At 44.9% G+C, this 25,469-nt stretch overlaps 1 protein-coding gene across 2 annotated transcripts in view; it reads right to left on the bottom strand.

Annotated features, from left to right (window-relative positions):
* Positions 1-369: 369 nt before the first annotated feature.
* LOC144116082 (multidrug resistance-associated protein 1-like) overlaps positions 370-25,469 on the bottom strand; it is a 207,216-nt gene continuing 182,116 nt past the window's right edge. For both annotated transcript variants that reach the window (XM_077650741.1, XM_077650740.1), the window contains 6 exons: positions 20,377-20,478; positions 19,495-19,668; positions 6,865-7,023; positions 4,929-5,095; positions 3,396-3,590; positions 370-716 (listed from right to left, as the gene is read on the bottom strand). In XM_077650741.1, coding sequence (XP_077506867.1) covers positions 569-716; positions 3,396-3,590; positions 4,929-5,095; positions 6,865-7,023; positions 19,495-19,668; positions 20,377-20,478 — 945 coding nt within the window. In that variant the 3' untranslated portion in view covers positions 370-568. The remainder of the gene's footprint in view (positions 717-3,395; positions 3,591-4,928; positions 5,096-6,864; positions 7,024-19,494; positions 19,669-20,376; positions 20,479-25,469) is intronic.

The raw sequence follows: 25,469 nt of genomic DNA on the forward strand, positions 1-25,469 counted from the left end.
TCCTTTCTAAGTTTGCTTTTGCAGTAATTGAAAATACGTGACAGCTCACAGTTCCTTGCTTGTAAGTACCGTTTTGTCGATATTCATTTTTTCGATTAGCCAATACAGAGCCAAAGAAACAGCCACACCATGTCGTGAATGGGGACATTAATAATATTATATACGATCCCATTCAAACTGCCATAATCTGGCATCTCTTTCGTGCGGAAAAGTTTTCAATCCCCTTAATGCGAGGTGTAATCGGTGGTCGGTGAGATGGCGTGAAAACTGTGCAAAAATATATGAATATAATTATAGTAAGAAGCAAATACGTGCGACTTTTTGCCAAATAAAGCGCTGCAGAGAGGCCAAGACGTGTTCACACTAGAGGCGAGTCTTGATGTTTTTATTTTCAGGAAATCAAGTTTGTTGCGGATGATTACTTTATAAAAAAATTACTTAAGATGTCATCCACACAAAGCTTAGATATACAACACAGGGTATATAAAAGAATAGTCACACATGCGGCAATGTTTCAGTAATGAAAGACACAGCAAGTGGCCTTCTGCCAAAATAAGCAAGCTTAGATTCAAAGCGCAGTGGTATTTGCTGTGGCCTCGTGTCCGGCCACGAGCCCCACCTCGTTGGCCATTGCATAGAATACGGATCCCGGGTCTTCCAGCAGCGTTGACACCGAGCCAAACTCTCGCACTCTGCCCTCTTCCATGACCAGGATTCTGTTAGAAATACATCACAAAAAGCGATTGACTTGCAAAAAAATATATTTTTTAAGCACTACACTACAAAGGCAATATACAGAAGTACGGTGCAGCTTTCGACAGAACAGGGTGGACACCACACGGTGGACAGCAAGCTTTGAATTTGGCAAGGAGCCTGGTGCTCCTCCTTAACACAAACAGCACGCTTCAGCCTTGTGCCGCATCACTGCGTACCACGGGTTAATTTAAGAAAACACGCCCAGTGAACAAGAAGGCACAAAGAAAAGAACTTGTACCAGTAAACTGCCGCCGAGTTAGCCAACTAATGGAGCAGCACCGGGACGAAGTTTGCACAAAGAACCTGATAACAGCATGGTAGTTTTTGTTCATCCTAGCAACAAGCTGAAGATGCAGCAGCTGCAGTGTTCGAAAGCCTGAAGTAGGATTGAATTCTTTAAAACTGGGCTAACCCTGAAAGCTTTTTCGCCTTTAATGCGCACTCACGCAAGCTGAACCTTGCTGTGCTGAGAGCGTTGACTAGAATTAACCATTTTAGATGAAATAATTTCAGTTTTCCTGCCCCCCTCTTTTTTTTCTAGCTGGCGGACTGACACTGGAGCCCACGTATTACAGGTCTTGCTGCAAAAGGGACGTTGGCCGGCTTCACCGCGCTGGGTGAGTACATAGGTGCACGTGTGCACAGCTGTAAGCACACGAGAACAAAAGAGGTAGGTTGATATCTCTAGCTGTGCGCATGAACGGACGGAAAAATCAGGGGGATACTTATGCTCCGCCTTTAAGGGTGTGACGCGAAGGCGTTAATGGCTTCGTTCAGCGATTTCTTTTCACACACTGTCACTGTTATATGTTCCCATTCACACATTTATCACAATTTTTACAGCCCAGTTTCCACATTCTTGTCTTTGATCTCTTTCACACACTGCAGTTTACGCACATAATGTTGCTTCTATGTACACACTGATTAGTATTCAATGCACTGCAGAAACGGACACATGGCCACAAAGGAGCGTTCGACCCGGACGCAGATTCCGCACTGAGTGATACTGCTAGCACGCCAGCTATACTGATTAGTATTCAATGCACTGCAGAAACGGACACATGGCCACAAAGGAGCGTTCGACCCGGACGCAGATTCCGCACTGAGTGATACTGCTAGCACGCCAGCTACTGGGGCAGCGGCGTAGACGAAACTGCGAGGGTTTTCCGGCGTCCGCTGCATGCCGACCACTGTGCAACGTCAAGCAAAGAGGACATGACGTGGGTTTCTCAATACAACACCGGCGTGACGTAGAATGCCGGCACAACACCGACGCCGCCTGTTCTGCTCAACGGGAGGCCTATCGCTCTAAATGTGAGTGCATACAGGACAGCGGACACGAAAAAGTTAAAAAAGCGTACAATTATACCGGACATAGTTTTCGGGGATGAAATTCGTATGTTTAATGGATAGGGCTTTCGAACTGCATCATGTTAATGCTGTTCGTAGGTAATGGCCAAATCAACGTCTGGTCGTCTATGTCTGTTGTGAGCTTATTTAATATATATTACATAAAATATTTGCGCGAGGCACGCAAGGCGCCGTCTATTTCCCTATACATGAGCGAGGAAGATGCATTTTTTTGTTTCCCTCAGCATACCTTGGACCAAGAGGTGTTCGCCTTGGTCAGGAGCAGTGGCATTTCAACGGCTCTCGAAACAGTGTTGCTGACATGAAACAAATTTCGATTGGACTTGTGTCAGCGAAATTCTCCGCGCTGTCAAGCAGGGGCAGATGTTTTTCTCTATCAAAGCATCACAGGGGATGAATGTTGAACTTATCACTACAAACCGGACACTAAACGCCAGAGCATGCAGTAAAAACATGCTGAACGTAAAAGCGCGAAAAACAAGGACGTAGAATAAGACACACAACACGAGCGCTCGTGTTGTGTGTCTTATTCTACGTCCTTGTTTTCTGCGCTTTTACGTTCAGCATGGTAAACCAGCTCGGCCAAACTCGGCCTTTATTGAGTAAAAACATCCCAGTTCCCCTCGCCCCAGGAAGTTCAAGACACAGCCCCCATCTGGCGAACTCATGGTGACAGTGATGGTGTGCTGTGGTTGAATTCCTGGAGCACGGCCCAACTGTCAACTTAGCACACTACGTACAGCCACTGAAGGAATCGTGTGCATGCTCGCGTTGGCTTTGTTCGCAAAAAGATGCGAACATGCAGCATGACAATGTTCGGCCGCGCACTTGTCTGGAAACAACCATCGCGTTGGAGAAGCCGTAGTTACGGGATGACCTGCATCACCCACCCTGTAGTCCGGACCTAGCGCCACGTGGCTTTTGGCTATTCCTGAAGCTAAACGAACATCTGAAGAGCACGCGCTTTGCGTCCGACGAAGAGGCCGCCAATATAGTGCGTAGTTGGTGCAGTCAGCTGCCCGCCTCATTCTTCTCCGGCGGCATGCAAACAGTAGTGCATTGGTACTGCGCCAACGTCTGTGTGGGCCATATAAATTACTCTGCGAAAGTAAACATTTGCAGATTTTGTTTTGAATGTAACGTCTTTAATTTCCGTCAAGTATAAATATGTTGCAGGCCAGGAAGGAAAGTGCACTGAACAACCATGTTCCCCTTGCTTTCATGCGGTGGCGCTGCACAATCAGAGCCCATCCCAAGCAACCACTCACTTGTCGTAGTCCAGCACGGTGTGCAGTCGGTGGGCGATGGTGAGGACGGTGCACTTGGCGAAGCTCTCTCGCAGAGTCCTCTGGATGAGGCTGTCCGTGTCGCCGTCCATTTGGGATGTTGCCTCGTCCAGGACCAGCACGCGGGTGTTCCGAAGCAGCGCCCTCGCCAAGCACACCAGCTGACGCTGGCCCACACTGGTTGACATTGGGCGAAAACGACAAACACTCACGGAAAAGACAGGGAGAATCGACAAGATGGCGGCCAAGAGAAACTAGAATTGAATAATGATGGCCTTCTCTGAGTCCGGTGCCCAAAATTATTAAATAGAGAGTTCGAAATCCGCCGTATAAGACGGTGCACCAAAAGCTACAGCCTGCTATGGCTACTGCAGAGAGGACCAATAATTTCGGTTCTTAGTGGACGCGCATTAGCAGCTGCGGTCAGAAACGCAGATTTGAGCATGACGAATAGGGTCAAAGATGATATGTATTCTATGAGGTCCTTGCCGAAAAGTTTTTAAATTTTTAAGCAAGAAAATTGTTTTACGCAACTTTTTTTAGTTTCATGGCTGCAAAGTGATGCCGCGAAAGTTTATTCTCTACATGCCTTTTCGGCAGAATACTTTCTCAAATAATGGTTTGGTTTATGGTTTATGGGGGTTTAACGTCCCAAAGCGACTCAGGCTATGAGGGACGCCGTAGTGAAGGTCTCCGGGAATTTCGACCACCTGGGGTTCTTTAACGTGCACTGACATCGCACAGTACTCGGGCCTCTAGAATTTCGCCTCCATCGAAATTCGACCACCGCGGCCAGGATCGAAACTGCGTCTTTCGGGGCAGCAGCCGAACACCATAACCACTAAGCCACCGCGGCGGCTTTTTCTCAAATAATGATACACAGAATGCACGGCACCCGTGGCAACATTATCTCCAGTCAATAATAATAATAGGGTGAGCCGGTGAGTACAGCTAATATCATTCCCACAACATAACAGCGTGCAGAGTGGGAGAGGTCTACGAAGGTTCACATCTGCTTCAAGCGCGCTAATAAACCTGCCAATTTTAGGCATAATAAGTCATTTACGCTCGTGCAAAGGTTTATATAGTACGTAGAAGCAGTCGGTTACTGGGTATATTCAGTGATGCTATGGTTGACGTGGAAATATCTAAACAGAAATAGTATTTTCGTGCTGCAGTGAACAAAAAACTGTCAGCAGCAAAATCGGCATTCGTAGAGACAAAATTTTATTACAAAAAGTTTTGAACACCTGCACTGCAGCATAAGAGCGACTCTTACTTAAGTGCTAGTGAATGCATAATTTTTAATTTACAGCTCCGGGCACCAGGTTGTATTGGCGGGCTTTAACTGCAAAGCGAGATTCTCTAACAGCTAATGTGCATGCCTTTTATTCCTTCTGTTCCGTCTAGCCTCTTTCCTCTGCCTTTGATGAATGTCTCATCTCTCATGCAAATCATGTTAGATGACTACACGAAATCGCGAACTGGGAAGATAGGTAGCGTGCGTAGCCTCACCTCAGATTGGATCCGCCGTCGCCAGTCTCCAGGTGGAGCTTCTTGGAGTCCGCCGACACCAGGCTGAAAAGGTGAGCTTGGCCCAAGACTGTCCACACCTGCTCATCCGAGTAGGAGTTAGTCGGGTCCAGGTTCATTCGAAGAGTGCCTCTCAGCAGGCTTGGATCCTGCGTTGGCCGACAGGTGACCGCGTACAAGTTCGATTTTGTTTACGGTTGAAATCAAGGGGATCCACCACGATTTTTTCTTTTCTCGTTTTTATTCACTTCCTGATTATACCTTGTTTAGGTGTTTTACCTTTCCGTTGTTCCTGTCACGCATTCTTGTTCCTTTTTTGCTTACAGAAGAGAGTAGAATATGATGTGCAGGCTTACAACGTCCCGAAAGATAATGCGGCGCAGAGTAGCATGTTCAGCCTACAGTTCAGTAGGCACGTGCAAATAAGTAGCAAATTCAGCATTATTTAAGACGATATTAGTGAACTCATGACGGAATGGTTGCGCTTTGGGTTTTCAGTGATTGGCGACCAGATCTGCAGCACTTGCATCCTACGCATTCATCCCATCCGCCCATATGTTGACGTTTATTACCATTAAGCGTGATTTAGCAATATATCCGTTCTAAAAAAAAATTAAAGGTAATATTCAGTTCCCCTTAATACGACGCTTACACTCATGTGTTAGGTAAAGGATGATTGTTGGTCGCTAAATGGAGCTGTTTTAACGCTATAGCGTTAAGGCTTGCGTTCTGCTCAAAATCTGGCGTCGTCGTTGGCGTTGTAAGCGAAAAATTTCCGGAGAAGCAACCAGGTTGGTTACCTATAGGTCACGTGATCTTGTGGCGTCATCACAACCTGCGCACCGGATTGCGAGCAATCTGACCACATTGCCAGGTGGAAATTCAATTAATGATTGGTTGGTCGGGTAGAGCAGCCTGGGTCGCACAAGCACTGCTGGTTCCTTGTAAAACTTTCTTTAGACAGTCTATAGACAATCCATAAACTTCTATCTATAAAGTCTGTAGACTCTCTGTAGACAAGCCCTAGAGAACAGCCTACAGGTTTGTGGCCATACACTTTTAGTATACTTTTTCTATAGACAGTCTATACACTATTAATAGAAAAATATCTATAGGAAATCAATAGAGTTTATAAGAAGTCTATAGACTGTCTATCACCATTTTTATGAGGGGTGGCAGCACCTTCTCCCGCAGGGAATTGGGCCATCGCTTAAGCGCTGCACCATCTCGCAAGAAGTGGTGTGATGACTCCCAGGGATCCATGAGTGACCATATATGCAGAATGAACAATTCTGCATATGTGGACATTAATTATTACCACATTAACGATATCGCGTCATACCCTTAAGGCGGAGCTAGAGCGTCCTCTCCAATTTTTTATGCACACCGCGAAGAATTAAAACTGTACAGTATAGCAGATTGATGTTGTACTTATATAGGGTTTAATGTTCCGAAGTGACTCAGTCTATGAAGACGCCGTAGTAGAGGCCTCCGGATAATTTCGACCACCTGGGGTTCTCTACCATGCACTGACATGGCACAGTACACGAGCCTTTAGAATTTCGCCTCCATCGAAATACGACTGTCTTGGCCGGGATCGAACTGGCGTCTTTCGGGTCAACAGCCGAGCGTCATAACCGCTGAGCCACCGCGGCGGCTGGAGAGTGTGGCATAGACGCAGCGATGTATTCCAGGTTTTTTACCATACAAAAAGTGAAGCGCGGGTCGATTAGACTCAGGAAACTGCATTGGAGTGCTGCGTCTCTGCCGTTGTGGAAGAATCCAAATTTTTCTCGGCTTGTATCAAAACAGCGTCATTCAGTGACAGACCAGTGGAGCCGCGGTATTGGAGGTAAGCATGTGTGCGTGACAAAGGTGCACTCTTTTTGCCTGCATTTATTCAAAATGGTTTTCTCACCTGAGGTATGATGGTGACGCTCCGACGTAGTTTTTTCAGTGGTACCTCTGCTATATCCATGTCATCGATGAGAATGCGGCCACTGGAAGCCTTGAGCATACGCAGGAGTGCAAGAACGAGGGAGGACTTGCCGGCGCCAGTCCTGCCCACCACGCCGACCTGGCACAGGAAAGATGTGCACGCATAAAAGGAAAACAGATGGCTGATGCGGCACAAAATACATCCCAACAGAATTCAATTTAAATTTCATTGACAAACAAAATAGTCTCGAGTTATTGGACAAAGGCAGATATGCTTTGCCTAACAATCTCTTTACACCTTGCATTGTTCAGCAGGAGTACTAAAAATTAACTAAATACAATATGAAAAATCACTGAGATTTATACAGAAAATATAGGGAGACACTATACGCAAGAACCTGGTAGAATTTACAAAGCAATATACGAAAACAAAGGGAACACACTCGTGCTAAAAAACAAAAACGATGACCACACTTAACCCAACACACTGAATGAACTGCGGTGATTGCAATTGCACTACATGGAATAAAATCAATCAATCAATCAATCAATCAATATTACTTCCTTAAATACACCTTTTTAGGGGTATTACATAAGGGGTGGGTATAACGTTTTATGTGAAAACAAATAATCATGCGTTATGATGATGAGAAATAGCTGTAGGCTCTACGCGCGATGTTCGCGGGACAGGTTATTGCTGCAATGTCAGCGGGAAGGCCATTCAAGTCCGCGGCGGTGCGAGAAAAAAATGAAGCTGCGAAGGTGACGGTGCGTGCACGTGGACGGCTCATCTGTAGTTGATGGAGCGTGCGGTGATATATGCGTGCCGGAGGAACCATGTAGGGCGCAGTTCGTAGATGGCTGTGAAAAAACTTCTGGAATAATAAAGGAATGGCTGTGCGGCGGTGCAGCTCGAGTGGCTGAATGCCTGAAAGGGATCTCAAATGTGTAACACTCGTGCTATAATGGTATGAAGAATGAATAAATCTAACGGCGCGGTTTTGCAAAAGTTCTAATGCGTTGGTCAGATAAGGTTGATGTGGATGCCAAATGGGTGAAGCATATTCTAATTTTGGTTTCACAAGTGATTCGTAAGCTAATAACTTAACGTTCACGGGCGCATCACGAAGATGACGTTTTAGAAAACCAAGGGATTTGTTAGCTGAAGAAATGATGTCATTTATATGCTTTTTCCAGGAGAGGTCAGAGCACAAGGTTACGCCTAAATCTTTGCATGATTCTACTGGCAGCACGGGAACGGAGTCGATATAATAGAAGGACAAGAGCGGGTTATGAAAAGAGAGTACGTTGCATTTCTGAGGATTAAGTTCCATTAGCCAGATTTTACGCCAATCCTGAATCTTGTTAAGGTTGTTTTGGAGGGATACTTGATCAGAGATGTTATTACTGTTTGATAAAGAACACAATCGTCCGCAAACATGCGAATTTTACAGGAAACCTGCGAGGGCAAATCATTTATGTATATTAAAAACAGAAGGGGACCTAGTACGGAACCCTGAGGGACGCCAGATGTTACAGGAAGGAAGCTGGAAGTGTGTCCATTTACAAAGACGGACTCAGTGCGGTTTGTTAGGAATTCTTTAATCCATTCAACAATATTAGGATCGATATTAAGGTGAGATAACTTGTGTAACAGGCGTTTGTGTGCAACTTTGTCGAAAGCTTTTTTAAAATCAAGAAATATAGCGTCAGTTTGTAGGTTAAGATCTAGGTTGGCATGCAAGCCATGGATAAAGAGGGCTAGTTGAGTATCGCAAGAAAAGCCTTTCCGGAACCCGTGCTGCGTTTGATGAAAGAAATTGTTCGCATCCAAGTAGGCCATGATATGAGAGAATATGACGTGTTCCATAAGCTTGCAAGGTACACTTGTTAAAGAGATGGGACGATAATTTAATGGAGAATTTGTGTTACCTGATTTGAAGACTGGAATGACCTTCCCATTTTCACAGTCGCGAGGAAGTTGGCCAGAAGAGAGTGACTGTTGAAATAACAAGCATAAATATCTGGCACTGGTGGGTTTAGTATTCTTAAGAAATTTGGCGTTGATATTGTCTAAACCGGCAGAAGATGAAAGTTTAATTTTATCGATTAGCGACAGAATTCAAGAAGTGTTAAATTCAACAGGCGACATGAAATCATCAAGAAAAGTGTTTGGCATATGAAATGGTACACCATATTCATTAGTGAGCATTTACTGAAATGCAATATTGAACATGTGAGCACATTCGGCATGACTAAGTGCGTCAACCGCTTCATTTGTGATACTGACATTGGGTTTGGGTTTTGGGTTGATAATGTCCCAGAATTTCCGAGGATTAGTGTGTAGAATTTTAGGCAAATTCTTGTTAAAGATGGAACGTTTGGCGTTCTGGGCAGATGAATTATATGCCCTTTCAGCAGCGTGATACTTATCCCAGGCCGTCTGGTTAGTTTGTGCTTTGGCTGCGCGGAAAAGACGCTTCTTTCGATTCTCCAGACGTTTAAGGGTTTTTGTGAACCATGGCTTCTGAGAATTCTCTCGGAAGATGAACTTATGAATGAACTGATCATTTAGTTCAATAATTTTGTTCTTAAATTTGGCCCAATTTTCTTCGATAGACCGAATGTGGAAATTAGTTTGGAAAGATTGAAAGAAGGCATCCAGTTCACGATTGATCTCTGTATAGTCACCCTTGTGGTACAAACGAATCGTCTTTTTGAAGATTTGTCTTCGAAGCGGAGTTAATGCTATATTGGCATGAAATACTTCGTGATCGCTTATTACAGGAAATATCGTAACCGACTTAACACTTTCGGGATGGCTGACGAGTAGTAAGTCTAAAATGTTAGCGCATGTTTGTATTATTCTTGTTGGTGCTGGGATAACTTGAGTAAGGCCAAAGTTGAGGCCGACTTCTATGAAATTCTTGGCTTCCACCGTGCCTTATGCTGTAAAAGTGTTAGTACTCCAGTCAATATCCGGGAAATTAAAATCACCAATGAGAAGTATATGTGACTTGATATTTAGCAGTAATTTCACACAGCAAGTTAAGTTCCTCTGAAAAGTCCAGGGTACCGTGCGGGGGCCTATAACAAACACCAAGAACACTGAGGAGGACAACGGCAGAAAAGCCACGTTATTTCGAGATCAGAAGAAATGGAAACGATTGAAAATGTTAAATTCTTAGAAAACCCAATGAGCACTCCTTCGCCACGAGACCCCTGGTGATCCTTACGGAAAAGCTTAAAGTGCGATAAGTCAGCCAGGATTTCACTGTCGTTTATTTCGTGAGTCAGCCAGGTTTCAGTTAATACGAGGATGCTGCTATTGGATGAGCGAACAAGACTTGAGGTTTCTTCCCTCTGAGGAATAAAACTGCGGATGTTCGTGAAAACTACGGAAAAAGAAAGTGTGGACTGAGGTGTTAGTTGAGACGTGGGCTTGGAGTGATGTTGTGGGGCGCTTTTTCTCGGTGGGTGCTAAATATTTATTTGATAGTTTCCGAGGAGTCGTCATAAACGTATCGTGCGCGGCCAATAAACAAGGTTTTGTAACTGAGCATATCAGCCGCAGATTTGTTTTTTGCAAAGGTGATAAGTCGCTTTCGAGCCTTCCTAACAGCTGGCGAGAAGTGCTCACCGGCGCTGTAACCAGTATCTGATTTTTTTTTCCATGGGACACAATATTTTGCTTTGTTTTGTGGGAGTGAAATTTGACGATTATTGGTCTTATTTTACCAGGTGTGTGACGGCCGAGGCGATGCGCGCGCTCAATATCGATTGCATCAACTGTTATATGTAGGGTACTGGAACATAGACTGATTACAGCTTCCTCAGATTGTGCGTAAGTTTCTGCAGGATCAGTGTAAGGAATGCCAAAAAATATTACATTGTTCCGACGTGACCGGTTCTCAGCGTCGTCAACACGAGCTTCAAGTTTTTTTTTATCTGAGCGCACATTTGCGTTGTCGCGGTCTCCATCGAGTCGAGTCGCGACTGCATCTCAGTGATAAGTTGGTTTTGTGCCTCAAGGACACACATGCGTGCTAATAAGTCTGCGATTGTCGCGTCTGTAGCCGTAAGTTGATTTTTCATGTCTTGTATCTCTGAGAGAAGTGTAGATTGCCCGGTAGACAGTTTCTTTAGCTCAGCAAGCACGGTTTCAAAATCAGGTCCCGGGTTTGATTCAATATCGCCAGCCAAAAGTAACAAGGATCGAACAACATGAACACATTCAATACCAATACAGATACAGCTCTGTGGACGCTCTGTGGAAAAGAAAGATGGGCGAAGAACACTGCAAAGTGCCGAAATGCTAGCACTTTTTCCTTACAGCGTGTAGTAACAGGAGTAATAAGGAATTATAGAGGACCGTTAAATATTCAGTAAAAGTACAATTACAGATGGGAATTACCAAACATTCAATCATACAATCATTGCGTCGGCCACAGGGGAGAATATTAGAATTTTTGTAACAGCGTTATTTAAAGTATATATGCCTAGAAAAAGAATACGCAACTAAACCTAAAATATATGGATGATCATTTAAAAAATAGGGTATTGTGTTGCATAACTTCTGCATTCCTTACTTACTCTGTTCTCAGACACACTTTTCTGAAAAACCAATTCTGAGATTGTTCTGACCCGGGTTCGAACCCGACCGCGGCGGCTGCGTTTTTATGGAGGAAAAACGCTATGGCGCCCGTGTGCTGTGCGATGTCAGTGCACGTTAAAGATCCCCAGGTGGTCGAAATTAATCCGGAGCCCTCCACTACGGCACCTATTTCTTCCTTTCTTCTTTCACTCCCTTCCTTATCCCTTCCCATACGGTGCGGTTCAGGTGTCCAACGATATATGAGACAGATACTGCGCCATTTCCTTTCCCCCCAAAGAAACCAATTATTATTATTAATTGTTCTGAATATTACTGTAAGGTAAAGAGAACTAAAAGAAAATGCACTTCAATCCCGACTTATTTTATTAAATGAATAGAATATTTCAGTTCAAAACAATTGGTAAATATTTAGCAATTTGTGTTTCAGAACAAAGTAGACTTGTGGGGTCATCGTACTAATGGATTTTAGTACACCGTAAAGGCGCATTAACATGTCAAAATTCGTCTTAGTCATCGAGCCCCATATCAAAAGACAATAGTGTAGATCCGACTAGTTGGCGCTTTAATCATGCAGGGACAAGGTATCTTTTTTATAGAAAATGGAAACTGAACTTGAAATCAATGCGATTTTTTGTTTTCAGGAGTCCCAATTCAAGTCTTCTTCGAAGAGAACTCCGAAAATTCCACAAGTAAAAACACGCTCGATATCGCTGTTCTGAAGTCTGATGGGTATGTTGAAATCAACTTTTTCATTCTTGGCTTAATTATCACTCACTCTGGTTTAGACAAGTTTACCTAATTTTTATATCAAACCAGGGATATACATAATTCAACCAGGCATACGCCATTGCTCCCAGAAAACACAATGTTTGCCCTGAAAAGAGAAGACTAGTGTGTTCCGCATATAAAAATCATCATCATCATCAGCCTGACTACACCCACTGCAGGGCACAGGCCTCTCTCATGTCTATCCAATTAGCGCTGTCCTTTGCCAGCTGCATCATCCCTATGCCTGCAAACTTCTTAATCTCATCCGCCCAACTAACCTTCTGCCGCCCCTTGCTACGCTTACCGTCTGTTGGAATCCACTCCGTTGCCCTTAAGGACCAGGGGCTATCTTGCCTTCGCATTACAGGCCCTGCCCAAGCCCATTTCTTCCTCGTGATTTCGACAAGGATGTCAGTAACACACATTTGTTTCCTCACCCACTCTGCCCGTTTCCGGTCTCTTAATCTTACACCTCTCATTTTTCTTTCCATGGCTCACTGCGTTGTCCTTAACTTAGGCTGAACCCCTTTCGTTAGCCTCCACGTTTCTGCCCCGTAGGTGAGTACTGGTAAGATACAGCTGCTGTACACTTTTCTCTTGAGGGATATTGGTAAACTGCCATTCATGATCTTAGAGAACCTGCCATATGCACTCCACCCCATTCTTATTCTTCCAGTCACTTCGCTCTCATGATCCGGATCAGTGGTCATTACCTACCCTAAGTAGACGTATTCCCTTACCACTTCCAGCACCTCGCTACCAATTGTGGACTGTTGCTTTGCGAGACCGTTGAACATTACTTTGGTTTTCTGCATGTTAAATTTTAGACCCACCGTTCTCTACCGTGCTCTACCTGTCTAGCTCACTGAGCATGCTTTGCAATTCATCTCCTGAGTGACTTAGCAAGGCAATGTCATTAGCGAATCGCCGATTACTTAGGCATTCTCAATGAACTCTTATTCCAACTGTTCCCAATCCAGAGCTCAGAGCACCTCATGGAAAGAGGCGGTGAATTGCGCTGGGGCCAGGCCGTACCTACCTGCCTGACACCCTTTATTGAAATTTTATTGCTGACTTTATTGGGATTTTACGTATGTTCACATTATCATTATTTTAAATAAAAAGCACTGGTCCCAGAGGCGATCATTTTGGGACGCCATATATAAAACGTTGCAACTGCAGCGTGTGGCCGTTAATCAATGTTCACTGACATCTACCAGATAAAAAGCTGCGGACTCGATTGAACACGTCACCTCGAATTCCATGGAGCAGGAGTTTATGGAGACGAATGTTGAGCTCAGTGGAATAAAAAAAACTTTCAAAAAAAATTGTACAACTGCAAATTTTGTGTAATGAAAGGTACATAATATTTTTTCTTTTGCACGAAACACTAACATTTCAGTTGATTTCAATGCTCAAAACCATGCGGTGCTTTTGAAGACGAGTGTTGCTTTTAGCGGTATTTAACAAATAGCAGTTTGAGGAAAAGCTGAACCTATTTTGAAAACAAAGGGAGCACATTTATTGGCCAGCACTTATTGATATTATGCACTGCACATTGTTCAATTAAGGCTCTTACCCTTGCTATTTTCATACTGCTTGGAAAGATACCCGAATTGAACAAGTTATTAGAATTCATCTTTGGTACTAGGCACGAACGCACACAGAACACAAGGAAAGAAACGGGACAAAGCACTTTGTCCCGTTTCCTTCCTTGTGTTCTGTGTGTTCGCGCCTAGTACCAAAGATGAATTGTGACCAACTCACCCAAGAAGACGTTCTTTTAAGTTATTAGAAACATGCAATCAAAGGAGAGCATATCCGGTCGGCAAAGCCATGATTAGTTGCGCCTGAATATCGTCATCACCAGCTGCAGAATTTTCGCCAAGCAATTTAAGAAAACAAAGTACCTCTGCTTCGCTACAGGTACACAAAAATATAGCCTTACCAGGATCAACTCAACTGATTTTTTACAATTCTCCTAATGGACCCTTAGTGCTAACAACGCACCATATTTCAAGAAATGATCCTTTAACTTGTAAGTTAGACATGTGGCACTAGAATGATGGCCATCAAACGTTAGTTTGCTAGTAGGATGATCAAGAAGGCTATTCAAGGAGCTAGAGATTTTTTAGGCTCACTTGATACCAAAGCAAACTTATGCTTTCTTACTGTTAAGGTTTAGCTTTTTTTTGAACTTCTTGTATTTTGCTAGGACACTCAGAGCTAAGGAACGAATAACTACACCAAATAATTTTCCTCCCATCTGAATTTTTTGTCAAGTTAACTAATGAGGCAGGACTTTTCGTAGTTGTATACAACTCAAGAATGAAGCGCCAGACGCCCCTCCTACAGCCAATGGCATCGACCGATTTTCGTGACTGCGTGGTTAATCAGATTATGCCGTATTTTTCCCCTTTCATCTGCCGCCACGTGCAATTTCACGTAGTAGGTGCAAAGGGATCGTTTAAGGGGGATAATCGGTCGACGCTATTGGCTAGGGTGTCGGTTTTGAGGGGAATTCGCCGCCTAGTTCTTGATTTGTATCTGATTATTGATTTTGTCTGCTGCTGGTAAAGGACAGGGTTAATTGGAGAGCCATCGGAGAGGCCTTTGCCCTGCAGTGGGCGCAGACTCATGCTGATGATGATGACGATGAACTCTGCTTAATTTCATGAAGGAACTTGTCATAAGTTAGGTTCGGATCCTCTGTACTGTAGGCGTCATCCCACATTGTGCTTTCAATCTTATCGCGGAAAGCAGCGAGAGCCTTAGTAAAATTACGATAAAAAACGATGATCCCGAGTGAAAAATTCCGGCATCACTTGTTCACGAGAGGAATGGAGCAAAATATTGGCAAGTGGTCGCTTCAACTAAAGTAAGAACACCAGGAAAAACAATTGGGATGTTGGCTAGTAACGCATAAGTAGATGAGCGTTTCAGTTTCATATGCGATTTTTGTTGGTGACAAGATAGTGCTCGAACAATTAAAAATTTAGTACCGAAGAGGAAATTATGAAGTAAAGGTCTAGGTATTTGTAAATAAATGTTAAAGTCTGCACTCAAAACAACTTGCGCGTCCAAAAGAAACACGTACGGCAGAATTCAGTTGTAATACTTATTAAATTACGTGCGGTCCCTAGACAGAGGCAGATCAGCTAATGCAATCGGTGCCCCGTCGCATTTGACAACAATTGACTCATAATATTTAACAGTCTTGGAAGGAAAGAGCAGTTTACGCCTGGTAGCGAGGTGCTGAAACTGGTAATGGAATACGTCTATTTAGCGCATGTAGCACTACAGATCCGTATCACGAGAGGGAAGTAACCAGAAGAAAAAGAATGGGGTGGAGCGCATATGGCAGGTTCTCTCAGATCATGAAGGGCAGGTTACCAATGTCCCTCAAGAGAAAAGGATTTCACAGCTCCATCTTACCGGTACTCCCCTTTGTGAAGGAAACGTGGAAGGTAACGAAAAGGGCTCGGCTCAGCTTAAGCTAAAGGAACTATGAAAGGGCCGCTTCACGAATATCGTCCAGCAAGAATTTTTTAATGAGCGTTGTAGAAGCTGAGTGTAGTAAAATTTTGAAATTCAGCATGTTTGCGCCTTTCCCTCTCTTCTCGTCATTTTTTTGCGCGCTGGAAGGTCGCCCGGTCCTCTGCCGGCCCCACCTCCGAGGGCGGAGTACCTTAACCCACAAGAGCTACGCGATTTATTGGCCGCGACCATGCTAGCTGCTTGACGTCTGAAAGAATTTGCCCAATAGCCACCCCTCAAGATATTATACGCAGGTTCGAGCATGTAAAAGTCGCCGGGAAGGGCTCGCCAAGTTTCGCGCGTGATTGTGGGTCCTCTGCTGCGAGTAGAGGTGAATCACCTGGCTCAGGTGTATGACAGCACAACGCAGTGATTGAGGGATTTGGAACTCGCCTTGGGAGCTGTTTCAGAACCCCTTTAAGGACAGCGCAGTGAGCTATGGCAAGAAAAATGATAGGTGTATCGTTAAGAGACCAGACGCGGGCAGAGTGGTGAGGGAACAAATGCGGGTTAGTGACATCCCAGTCGAAATCAAGAGGAACAAATGGGCTTTGGCAGGGCATGTGATGCGAAGGCAAGGTAACCGCTGGTCCTTAAGGGTAACTAAAGAGGTTTTAGAATTTGATGAGTTTAAAAGGGCCGAATGTGTGAAACATGCAGGTAAAGCCTGCGGAATCGTTTTGCCCTAGCATTTGAAATCGCGATGTAATCGCCGAGTAAAGCGGCCTCGGCGTTGAGGCTTCTCTTCGGTGGACAACGACAAGCAGAGGCCCCAATAATGACGTCACACACGACAGCACTACGTTTCCAGCGAATGAACAGTTTTTTCATGGAAGAAAACCAACGCCATTAAAGGTGAGTCTCGCAAAGCATTGTTTCCCGGTATCGGAGGAATCACAGCAGCATGCACGCGAAGGCAGCGGACATCTGAAGTTTCGGCAGTAATGACGTCACAACGTGTTTCCTCGCACTCCCCCCATACAGTGATGAGAAGCCTGAACATCGTCGCGGTTTTATTCGACGATTGCGCCACCATTTTAAATGGTGGTGAAAAATTACTTTGCTTTACCTAGAAGCTTCGTAGATTCGAATTCTTAAATTACCTCAAATTCTCAGGAATCCATTTCAGATTTTGATTCCAAGATTTGATTCCGAGAGAAGACAAACGTAGCAGAGGGCGAAAGAAAGTTAGGCGGACATTAAGAAGTTTTTAGGAATAGGGTGGCCCCAGCTGGCACAGTACATGGTTAATTGCAGAGATAGGGGAGCGGCCTTTGGCCTGTAGTGGGCGTAGTCAGGCTGATGATGATGACAAATTCGTAATGGCCGCAAACATTAGAAATTTCAGGAAGAACTTCGTGCTCAATATAATCTGCCATAAAAATAAACTTCCGCGACATTTCGGACATTTTCTGATAATCTCTTGAGGTTTGTAGCTCGGGAGACGTACTACATGACTCTCATCGTGCAGCGACGCCTCTGTGGAAGCAACGAAGTGAAACCTATAATCAAGGAAATCCAACGCCATCTGAATTTCAGACCATTTTTTCACAAGCTTCTTAGATTTATATTAAAAACTGTCATTTTACCGCAGCGGTGGCGTAGTGATTTGAGCATCCGCCTCACATGCGGGAGGGGCGGGGTACGATCCCCAGTGCCGCCGGGTACCCACCGGCGATACAATGGGCACAAGCTTTCCCCTGCCTGGTGCTCGGCTTCTTAAGGGTGAAATGCTTGGGAAATGGGTGTTTGTCCCAACCTTGCGCAATGAAAACTACCTTGTGCAATGAAAACTACCTAGTGCCATGGCGCTCTATGTCCAAAGCTGTTCTTGCGCCATAAAAATGCATCGTCATCATCATCAAAAACTGACAGTTTATTTGTATCCTTAAAACGAGGGCTTCGCAGCAAAGGTTGAAAAGATTCAGTGTCATGAGTTAGGAGTTGCTATCATGAAGGAACATAACAGCAAATCAATACACGCAGAAACAGGCCAACGAATCTTAAGATGCGCTTCTTTTTGATAAGGATTACCAGCTTGCCCCAAGCCTTACACACCAGCAGCTTTCGGTTACTGAACCAAGCGCACTGGCAAATGCTGATAAGACGCAAAGAAATGAATTATCAGTATGCTTGATTCAAGCATAGTGATATTTATTTATTTGGATCTTGTTTTCGTCATCCAATCCAGCTTATTGTTGTGCGTGGTCAAATTATCAAAGAAGTAATTGTGAGAATTGGAAGATTTCATGTCTGTTTTCTTTGCCATTCATTGGTTTCGCGTATAGCAGGATACAAAGTGAATGATCAGAGCTGGTGTTTTACTTTGTTTAGGAAGCCGCCTATGAAGACCTTCTATGTATGCCAAGGAGAGCTTAGTAAGCTTCAAGCTAAGTTGTTGACCTTCTGAAGAAGGTCATCATCATAATTATGAGTAAGTCCATTAATTTTTAGGTTCCACGTTCGGTTATACTGTTCGATGTTATTCAGCTTCTTCCTTACCTCCATAGTGTCTTCATCAGCTATCTTCGGCCTCCACCTTCTGAACCCTTTTTTTCTGACTACGAAGTCTTGGCTGACTACTCTTTCATCTCTGTAGAACTTAATAATATTGATCTTTCATGTACTGAACAGATTTTCTATCCAGGCGACCGTGTGGTTAATTGAAAGTAAGATCACTAACTTGTGTTTACTATTTGGTATCTCGAAAAGCTCATGGTTTATTTCTGTCAAAACACTTTCAAGATTATTTCTTTTGTCCTCTTTATGGTTGTGAAAGCCTAAAGCCACTGTAGTTGTTGACGCAACGCCCGTTTGGCTCTTCCAATTGTTTTTCTGTGTCATCTTTATCCTCACAGGCCTTTTTATTCCCTTAAGGAGGAATAGTTAAGTGCAGACGCTTTAGTTGTAGAGCTTCGCATCTGAAACTGCTCCGCAAAACAGAGGGAAAGTTACAGCTTGCTACGCGGACGTCTCGCGTTCATGTAATAGCGCGTGTCCGATTCATACGTAGCGACATGGGTACTTTAACAACTTTTGTCTCCGCGTTGTATTGTTGGGGCGCTGCATTCCGTTTAAGTGGAGTCAGAGTGAGGTATTTTTCCCCAAGTAGGAATAGCGAAATATACAGTATTCTTCTTAAACTTTTTTCATTCGCATAGCCTATGTAGAAACGCCTTACGTCAAACAGTATCTTGATTAGAATTATATCTAGAATGAGTCGCTGCAGTGCCGTAGCATGGAACTATTGAAAAGCTGTCGCATTCCCTTGCTGGCCCATAAAGGTGCTTTCCGGGTGGGCCATGGACCAAAAACTGCGGCCACACTTGAATGCTGGAGGATGTACTTTCGAGGGGGCGAGATAAGTGGGAAGAGGGTAGTTCAACTACAATTTCAACTTCCCCCTCTCTTGTGAGCATTTAGAGCGATACCTCGGCGTAGCAATTTATTCCCATACTAAAGTTGTGACAGCAGTTACAGTTCACAGCTGCGGGCAAGTTATGCTGGTTGCAGCCCAAGTAGTGCACAAAAGCAAGAATATCGATTTAGTGATTGATATTTTTCTGAGCCTTGTGCGCCATTAATAGGTATATTAATTCTATGCTTCCTCACCCCCCCCCCCCCCCCGCCCACCCTCCCTCTGAAACAAAGAACAATAAAAAACAAACAGCTGCAATATAGTTGAGGCACCTTTTCCATGGGCATGACGGTAAAGGTGACGTTGCTGAGCACATTGGGAAGGATGCCAGGTCGGTACGAAGCCGAGAAATCTTTGAACTCGATGGCGCCTTCAATGGGCCAGTCGCAGAGGGAGCGCAGCAGCGCTGCGCCTTTCTCTTCCGTCAAGTCTGCCGCAACATCAGGCTGAAAAATAATGAAGCGTGACCGCATTTTCGATCAGTTATCATTTACGCCTGTCTGTCAAGCCGCCTGGGGCGGATTGGCAAACATTATTTTCATTATCATTTCTTAGCCATTTGCCTTCACTGTACAAGCTTGTTTTGTGAATATTAAAAATGACACGGAGTCGTTGTTTTTCTTCTAACGCCTTCACATGTTGACTGCGTCAAATGTTCACGAGGTCATGAAAAGTCTCGTTGAAGAAGTGCACTTTCGAGAGATCAGTTTGCGGGTCTGAGCAAAGCCACCCCCCCCCCCCCCCCCACGCCAAAAAAAAAAAAGACAGGCACAATTGCTGTTCTAGGAAGAAGGAACGCTCGGACACTTTTCGACTGCAGTGCATGGAACACTGCACGGTTTAGGAACGGTCTCGCGCCCAGCAGTGCAGGTGCAGATGTGTCGCATTGGCACTAATTGCCAGTTCAGCATACCGCTCTTCGACTGCATTTAGAGCATGCCACGGAAGCCGAGATATCCACGCGACCACTTGCGTGCGTGCAGCCTTTTAAAAATTCTCGTCTCATTTCTGGAACGCTTCACCTTGTCAACTCACTTCCAATTCTTTGGTCCCAGTACATGCCCCATTAGTTGCATCGTATTACGCACTCCATTGTAAGCACTCATCCCGAGCGCGCCGCACAAAGCGCCGCTGTATTTCAGGCGGCATCTCACCTCTTGAGGAAGCTCAGAGTACTCGAGGCAGCGCTCAAAGCTGACCACCATTTGGAGGATGTTGAACAGCAGCACACAGAGATACATCAGGGCGAGCGGAACCTGCGAAACAAAGGTCAGTTGCGAGGAACCGGCGATGAAATTCACTACACTGGGACGAACTAGGACATGCTGCATGTAGCGGTGATTTCATTATTAACAAAGTGCGATATATGAGATCTACAGAGACCATGAATAGGAAGAACACTATTTACGAAGAATGTCAAAACTTGTGCTTTTAAGCAAGTTTTCGTTCAATTTTCGATTATGTTGTTGGCTCGGTATTTCATGGGACACTGAGAACTCCTTATAATTATTGTTCTGAATAAAATTTGACTTTATTATTCGTTCGGGTTACATTTACGTTTGTTCAGCAGCAAAAGACACATTTATCGACGAGTAATATAGATTTGGGAACCACCCTCCCAGTCAATTCAAACTCACGACACCCTTTCTGAAAACGACGGGTCGCCATCGGTTAAAATTTTTTATTCAGGATACCCTCATGGGCCTTAACTTTGAAGATATTAAATAGAGGGTAAAATAACAGCCCATAATTGCAGTACGCACGGACAAAACAAAGTGAAGTCCACAAAAGTTAAACGGCAAGCATATTTATAGAAAAAAAAACAGTAGCAATTAACCAAACATTGTCACTGTTCAGCGGAACAACACAAAAGACAAAGCCAAAGATACAAAAGAACGAAAAAGGAAAATACAAATTAGGGCAGAAAGTGAAACGTCAAGAAGCAAAATAGTTGGATAGTAACAGGGCGTGTTACAAGGCAAGATGTTATTGAAAAGTAAAAATAAATTCTCCTAGATGAAAATAGATTCATGTAAAAGCCCTTGGAATTTAGATAAGTTTGTTTCAGTGGCGATGCGTCAAGCTGAGTCGCTTTAATATTTTATTGTGCGAGGAATGAATGACCTTGAAAAATAAATAATAAGCACTACAGATGGCTTCTTTAATTTTGCATGATTTTCATGACGCGGAAGACTGGCAGTCGCGGGCTCAAGAAAATCCTCACGAAGAAGTGGACTATAATACAACACATGGAAAAGAGTTAAACGAGGTATTTTGCGGCGGTTCACTACGTCTTCGAACTGAGCGCGATTTTTTATTAATGTCACACCGCATTGGCGTGAATAATCTGATAAGATGAAACGTATAACGTGGTTCTGCAAGGCTTCAATGTCATTACGAACGTCTGCTGATGATCCCAAATATTTGACACAAAGTCAGCTTTGGGACGTATTAGAGTTACCTATGTTGGTCGTTTTACATTGATGCGGGAATTTTAAGGGTATGCTTTATGACTCCCTACCAGCGGTTAGCAGAAGCCAGAGTTAACTTAAAGTAACGGTTCCATGACAAGTCGGACTGGGGGTGAACATCAGTGTACCTATTTCAGTTTGTAAGACGGAGGCCAGTATTATTTAGGGAATAGGCGGTGGATATGCGGTTGCGTGGAGTGGAAGACCTGAGTTTCAGAAACATTGAGGGACATTAACCAGGAATACCACCGACATGTTATGGAATTGAGGTCCGATTGTAATGTTTCACTGCCTACGTGGGTAGTTATATGCAGGGGTTGGACTTTTCGGTTCTTTAATTTTTAAAATTTGGCAGACTTTTTTGTTGTTTTTTTTTTTAAAAAAGTTTTTTTTTATCGGCGAATATTATTTTCGATGTATGAAGTACCGACGTTTACGGTGATTAAATGTAGCAGTTCTGAGTAGTCAAAATTCACTTAAAGTCTCGGTGTTTTCTCATCCTGAACAATTTATTTTCCAGGAATTAACGCGCAAATGATAGTACCTGGAGCTGTGCTTGCAGAAGAAATTGCCATCGCCGCAGAAATAGCAAGTTTTATGAGATAGCCGGCAAGCAAAAATGGAAGTGGGAGTTTACTTCTCAGAACTAGCTTGACATGTTTGAGGGCGGGACATGTCTTCGTGCTGAGGACTGCCGCTCAATCGTCGCAGTAGACACAACTTTTCTTTGACGTCCATGCGTGGTTTCCTGCCAGTGTCCTACGCGCAGTTGATTAACCTGTTTAAACGACTAGCTGCTCTAAGCAAGTAATGATAGTGAACTAACGGTTCCTAACTAGAAGACGATGAGGCGGTGATGATCCTTCCCGGTCAGCAGAGGCGTGTAAGCTATAGCGGAGCAATATTTAAAATCTCACAACTGCGCTGTTTATGCAACAATGCAATCGTCGCATCGTGCTCCTGGCTGTAATACTTAGTTAATTTTCAACTCCCACTTTGTATAACTTCCATTCAACAGCCATTCCAAGGATACTGACCTTTTTACGTTAAAACTGAATTTCGAAAACTGTATTCAGCGTACTTATGCCGGCATGTTTCGGTTTTAAACGAAAAGTCCAACCCGAAGCTATATGTTACCTTATACACTACCTTTTGGGGCTCCAGAGGTTACATTTCCTGATGATGAGTCATAATTGTTAGCAGAAGTGAACTGACTTCAGCATGATAGAAAACCTTGTACCTATATGCAATGACATCACGATGAATGTTCAGTTGCTTTAGTTTAAGTAGGAGACTATGGTGAGGAGCGCGATCAGGAATCTAAAATATTGTGTCAACTTGAAAACCCAGATGTAGTGATGAATGTAGCATTCATTAATAAAACATGCTAGTTGTGTTTAATCCAAGTACCATTGCGAAAACCGTGCTTGCAGTCAAAAGTTAGGTTATGGCCCTCAAAATAATCAATAATTGCAGGGTACAAGACATGTTCTATAAGCTTGCGTACAGCGTCTGTTAAGAAGATTCGACGATAATTGAGAGAAGTGCGGTGACTAGTCTAAAAATCAAAATTACGATTGCTGCGCGTCAGCCGTGAAGGGTTTTACGAGCGGATAATGACTAATCGAAGATCGCTGTTAAGATAGGGCATAAGACTTCAGAAAAAATTGGAGGCCAATTAAGCTTCGCCTTTAAGAGTGGAACGCGACAGAATACGGCAGTACAGCCAGCGAGTTCATAGAACGCCATCGTCCGCTGGGCGCAAGGCCTTGCCCGTTGGCAAAATCGCTCGGAGTCCCTAGGAGACCTTTAAAAACAATCCACCCGCCACCAGAAGAGATGACGAGCGGGCTGCAGTAACGCTGCTCCATGAACTGGCCGTTGTGCGTCTCCATTGTGATTGTGATTTCAGACGAAAGGAAAGACGCAGTAACTGTCTCACATAACGGTGGACACTTCAACCACGCCGTGAGGGAAGGGAGAAAGTTTGGAGTGAAAGAGAAAAGAACCAAAGAGAAGCCGTAATGAAGGTCCGCGTTTCCGTTGGCGTCGCATTCGTGGACCACAACAGCACACAGACGCGTACATCACAGGCGCCTGGGTGGTACGGGTTCCGTGACTTCTCAATGGTTGACACATGCACACAGGTCCAGCTGCCATTGCCTGCCCGTCTGAAGCCTGAAGAGGTCGCGGTGGGTGCAGCTGTCCGCAAGGGTGCTGCTGCACCCGCTGCTGCCCGGAAGGGCGAAACCATCGTGTTATCACCGGGCTCCGCGTTCGGCCCAGTTGACGTCTTCAAAGGTTTCATCTGCAGGTCCTCCAAATTCAACCCCGGTGCGATGTCATTGCACGTTAAGAAACCCCATGTCACCGAAATTATCGAAGCCCTCCACTACAGCGTCCATAGCCTGAGTCGCTTTGGAACTGTGAACTCCATAAAACCGAACTCAAACTGAACGCGGTCATAACACCACCTAGCACACCTCAGCGCAAGCTGTTCGCATTTAATTTCATCTCTACAACATAGATGGCGGTTGCCACCGCGGTGGGCTCGGCGGCACCGATCGGCGCACAATGCTAAATTGTGTGCTCTTCGTTCTTCAGGTATTCCTGGCGGTAGGCTCACCCGGCGATGGCATCTTTCCACCACCCTCGGGCAGATACACTTTGCCAACTTCAACAGGACACGCTGCAATGTTCCGCCCGGTCATCATGCTGGCACTAAAGCCGACAACGCAGAAGCACGTGGACGATATCCCCCGGCTGGAACACGATTTCGGTGCGACATCCGGGACACCTGCGACATCCGGGACTTCGTGGGAAGCCTTTAAAAGAAAGATCCAGCACAGCGGACGACTCAGTGGGCTCGGCGGCACCGATCGGCGCACAATGCTAAATTGTGTGCTCTTCGTTCTTCAGGTATTGCTGGCGGTAGGCTCACCCGGCGATGGCATCTTTCCACCACCCTCGGGCAGATACACTTTGCCAACTTCAACAGGACACGCTGCAATGTTCCGCCCGGTCATCATGCTGGCACTAAAGCCGACAACGCAGAAGCACGTGGACGATATCCCCCGGCTGGAACACGATTTCGGTGCGACATCCGGGACACCTGCGTCTTCCGGGACTTCGTGGGAAGCCTTTAAAAGAAAGATCCAGCACAGCGGACGACTCAGTGGGATCGGCGGCACCGATCGGCGCACAATGCTAAATCGTGTGCTCTTCGTTCTTCAGGTATTCCTGGCGGTAGGCTCACCCGGCGATGGCATCTTTCCACCACCCTCGGGCAGATACACTTTGCCAACTTCAACAGGACACGCTGCAATGTTCCGCCCGGTCATCATGCTGGCACTAAAGCCGACAACGCAGAAGCACGTGGACGATATCCCCCGGCTGGAACACGATTTCGGTGCGACATCTGGGACACCTGCGTCATCCGTGACTTCGTGGGAAGCCTTTAAAAGAAAGATCCAGCACAGCGGACGACTCAGTGGGCTCGGCGGCACCGATCGGCGCACAATGCTAAATTGTGTGCCCTTCGTTCTTCAGGTATTCCTGGCGGTAGGCTCACCCGGCAATGGAATCTTTCCACCACCCTCGGGCAGATACACTTTGCCAACTTCAACAGGACACGCTGCAATGTTCCGTCCGGTCATCATGCTGGCACTAAAGCCGACAACGCAGAAGGACGTGGACGATATCCCCCGGCTGGAACACGATTTCGGTGCGACATCCGGGACACCTGCGTCATCCGGGACTTCGTGGGAAGCCTTTAA

The sequence above is a fragment of the Amblyomma americanum genome, chromosome 1 (assembly GCF_052857255.1).
Source record: "Amblyomma americanum isolate KBUSLIRL-KWMA chromosome 1, ASM5285725v1, whole genome shotgun sequence".
Lineage (NCBI taxonomy): Eukaryota > Metazoa > Arthropoda > Arachnida > Ixodida > Ixodidae > Amblyomma > Amblyomma americanum.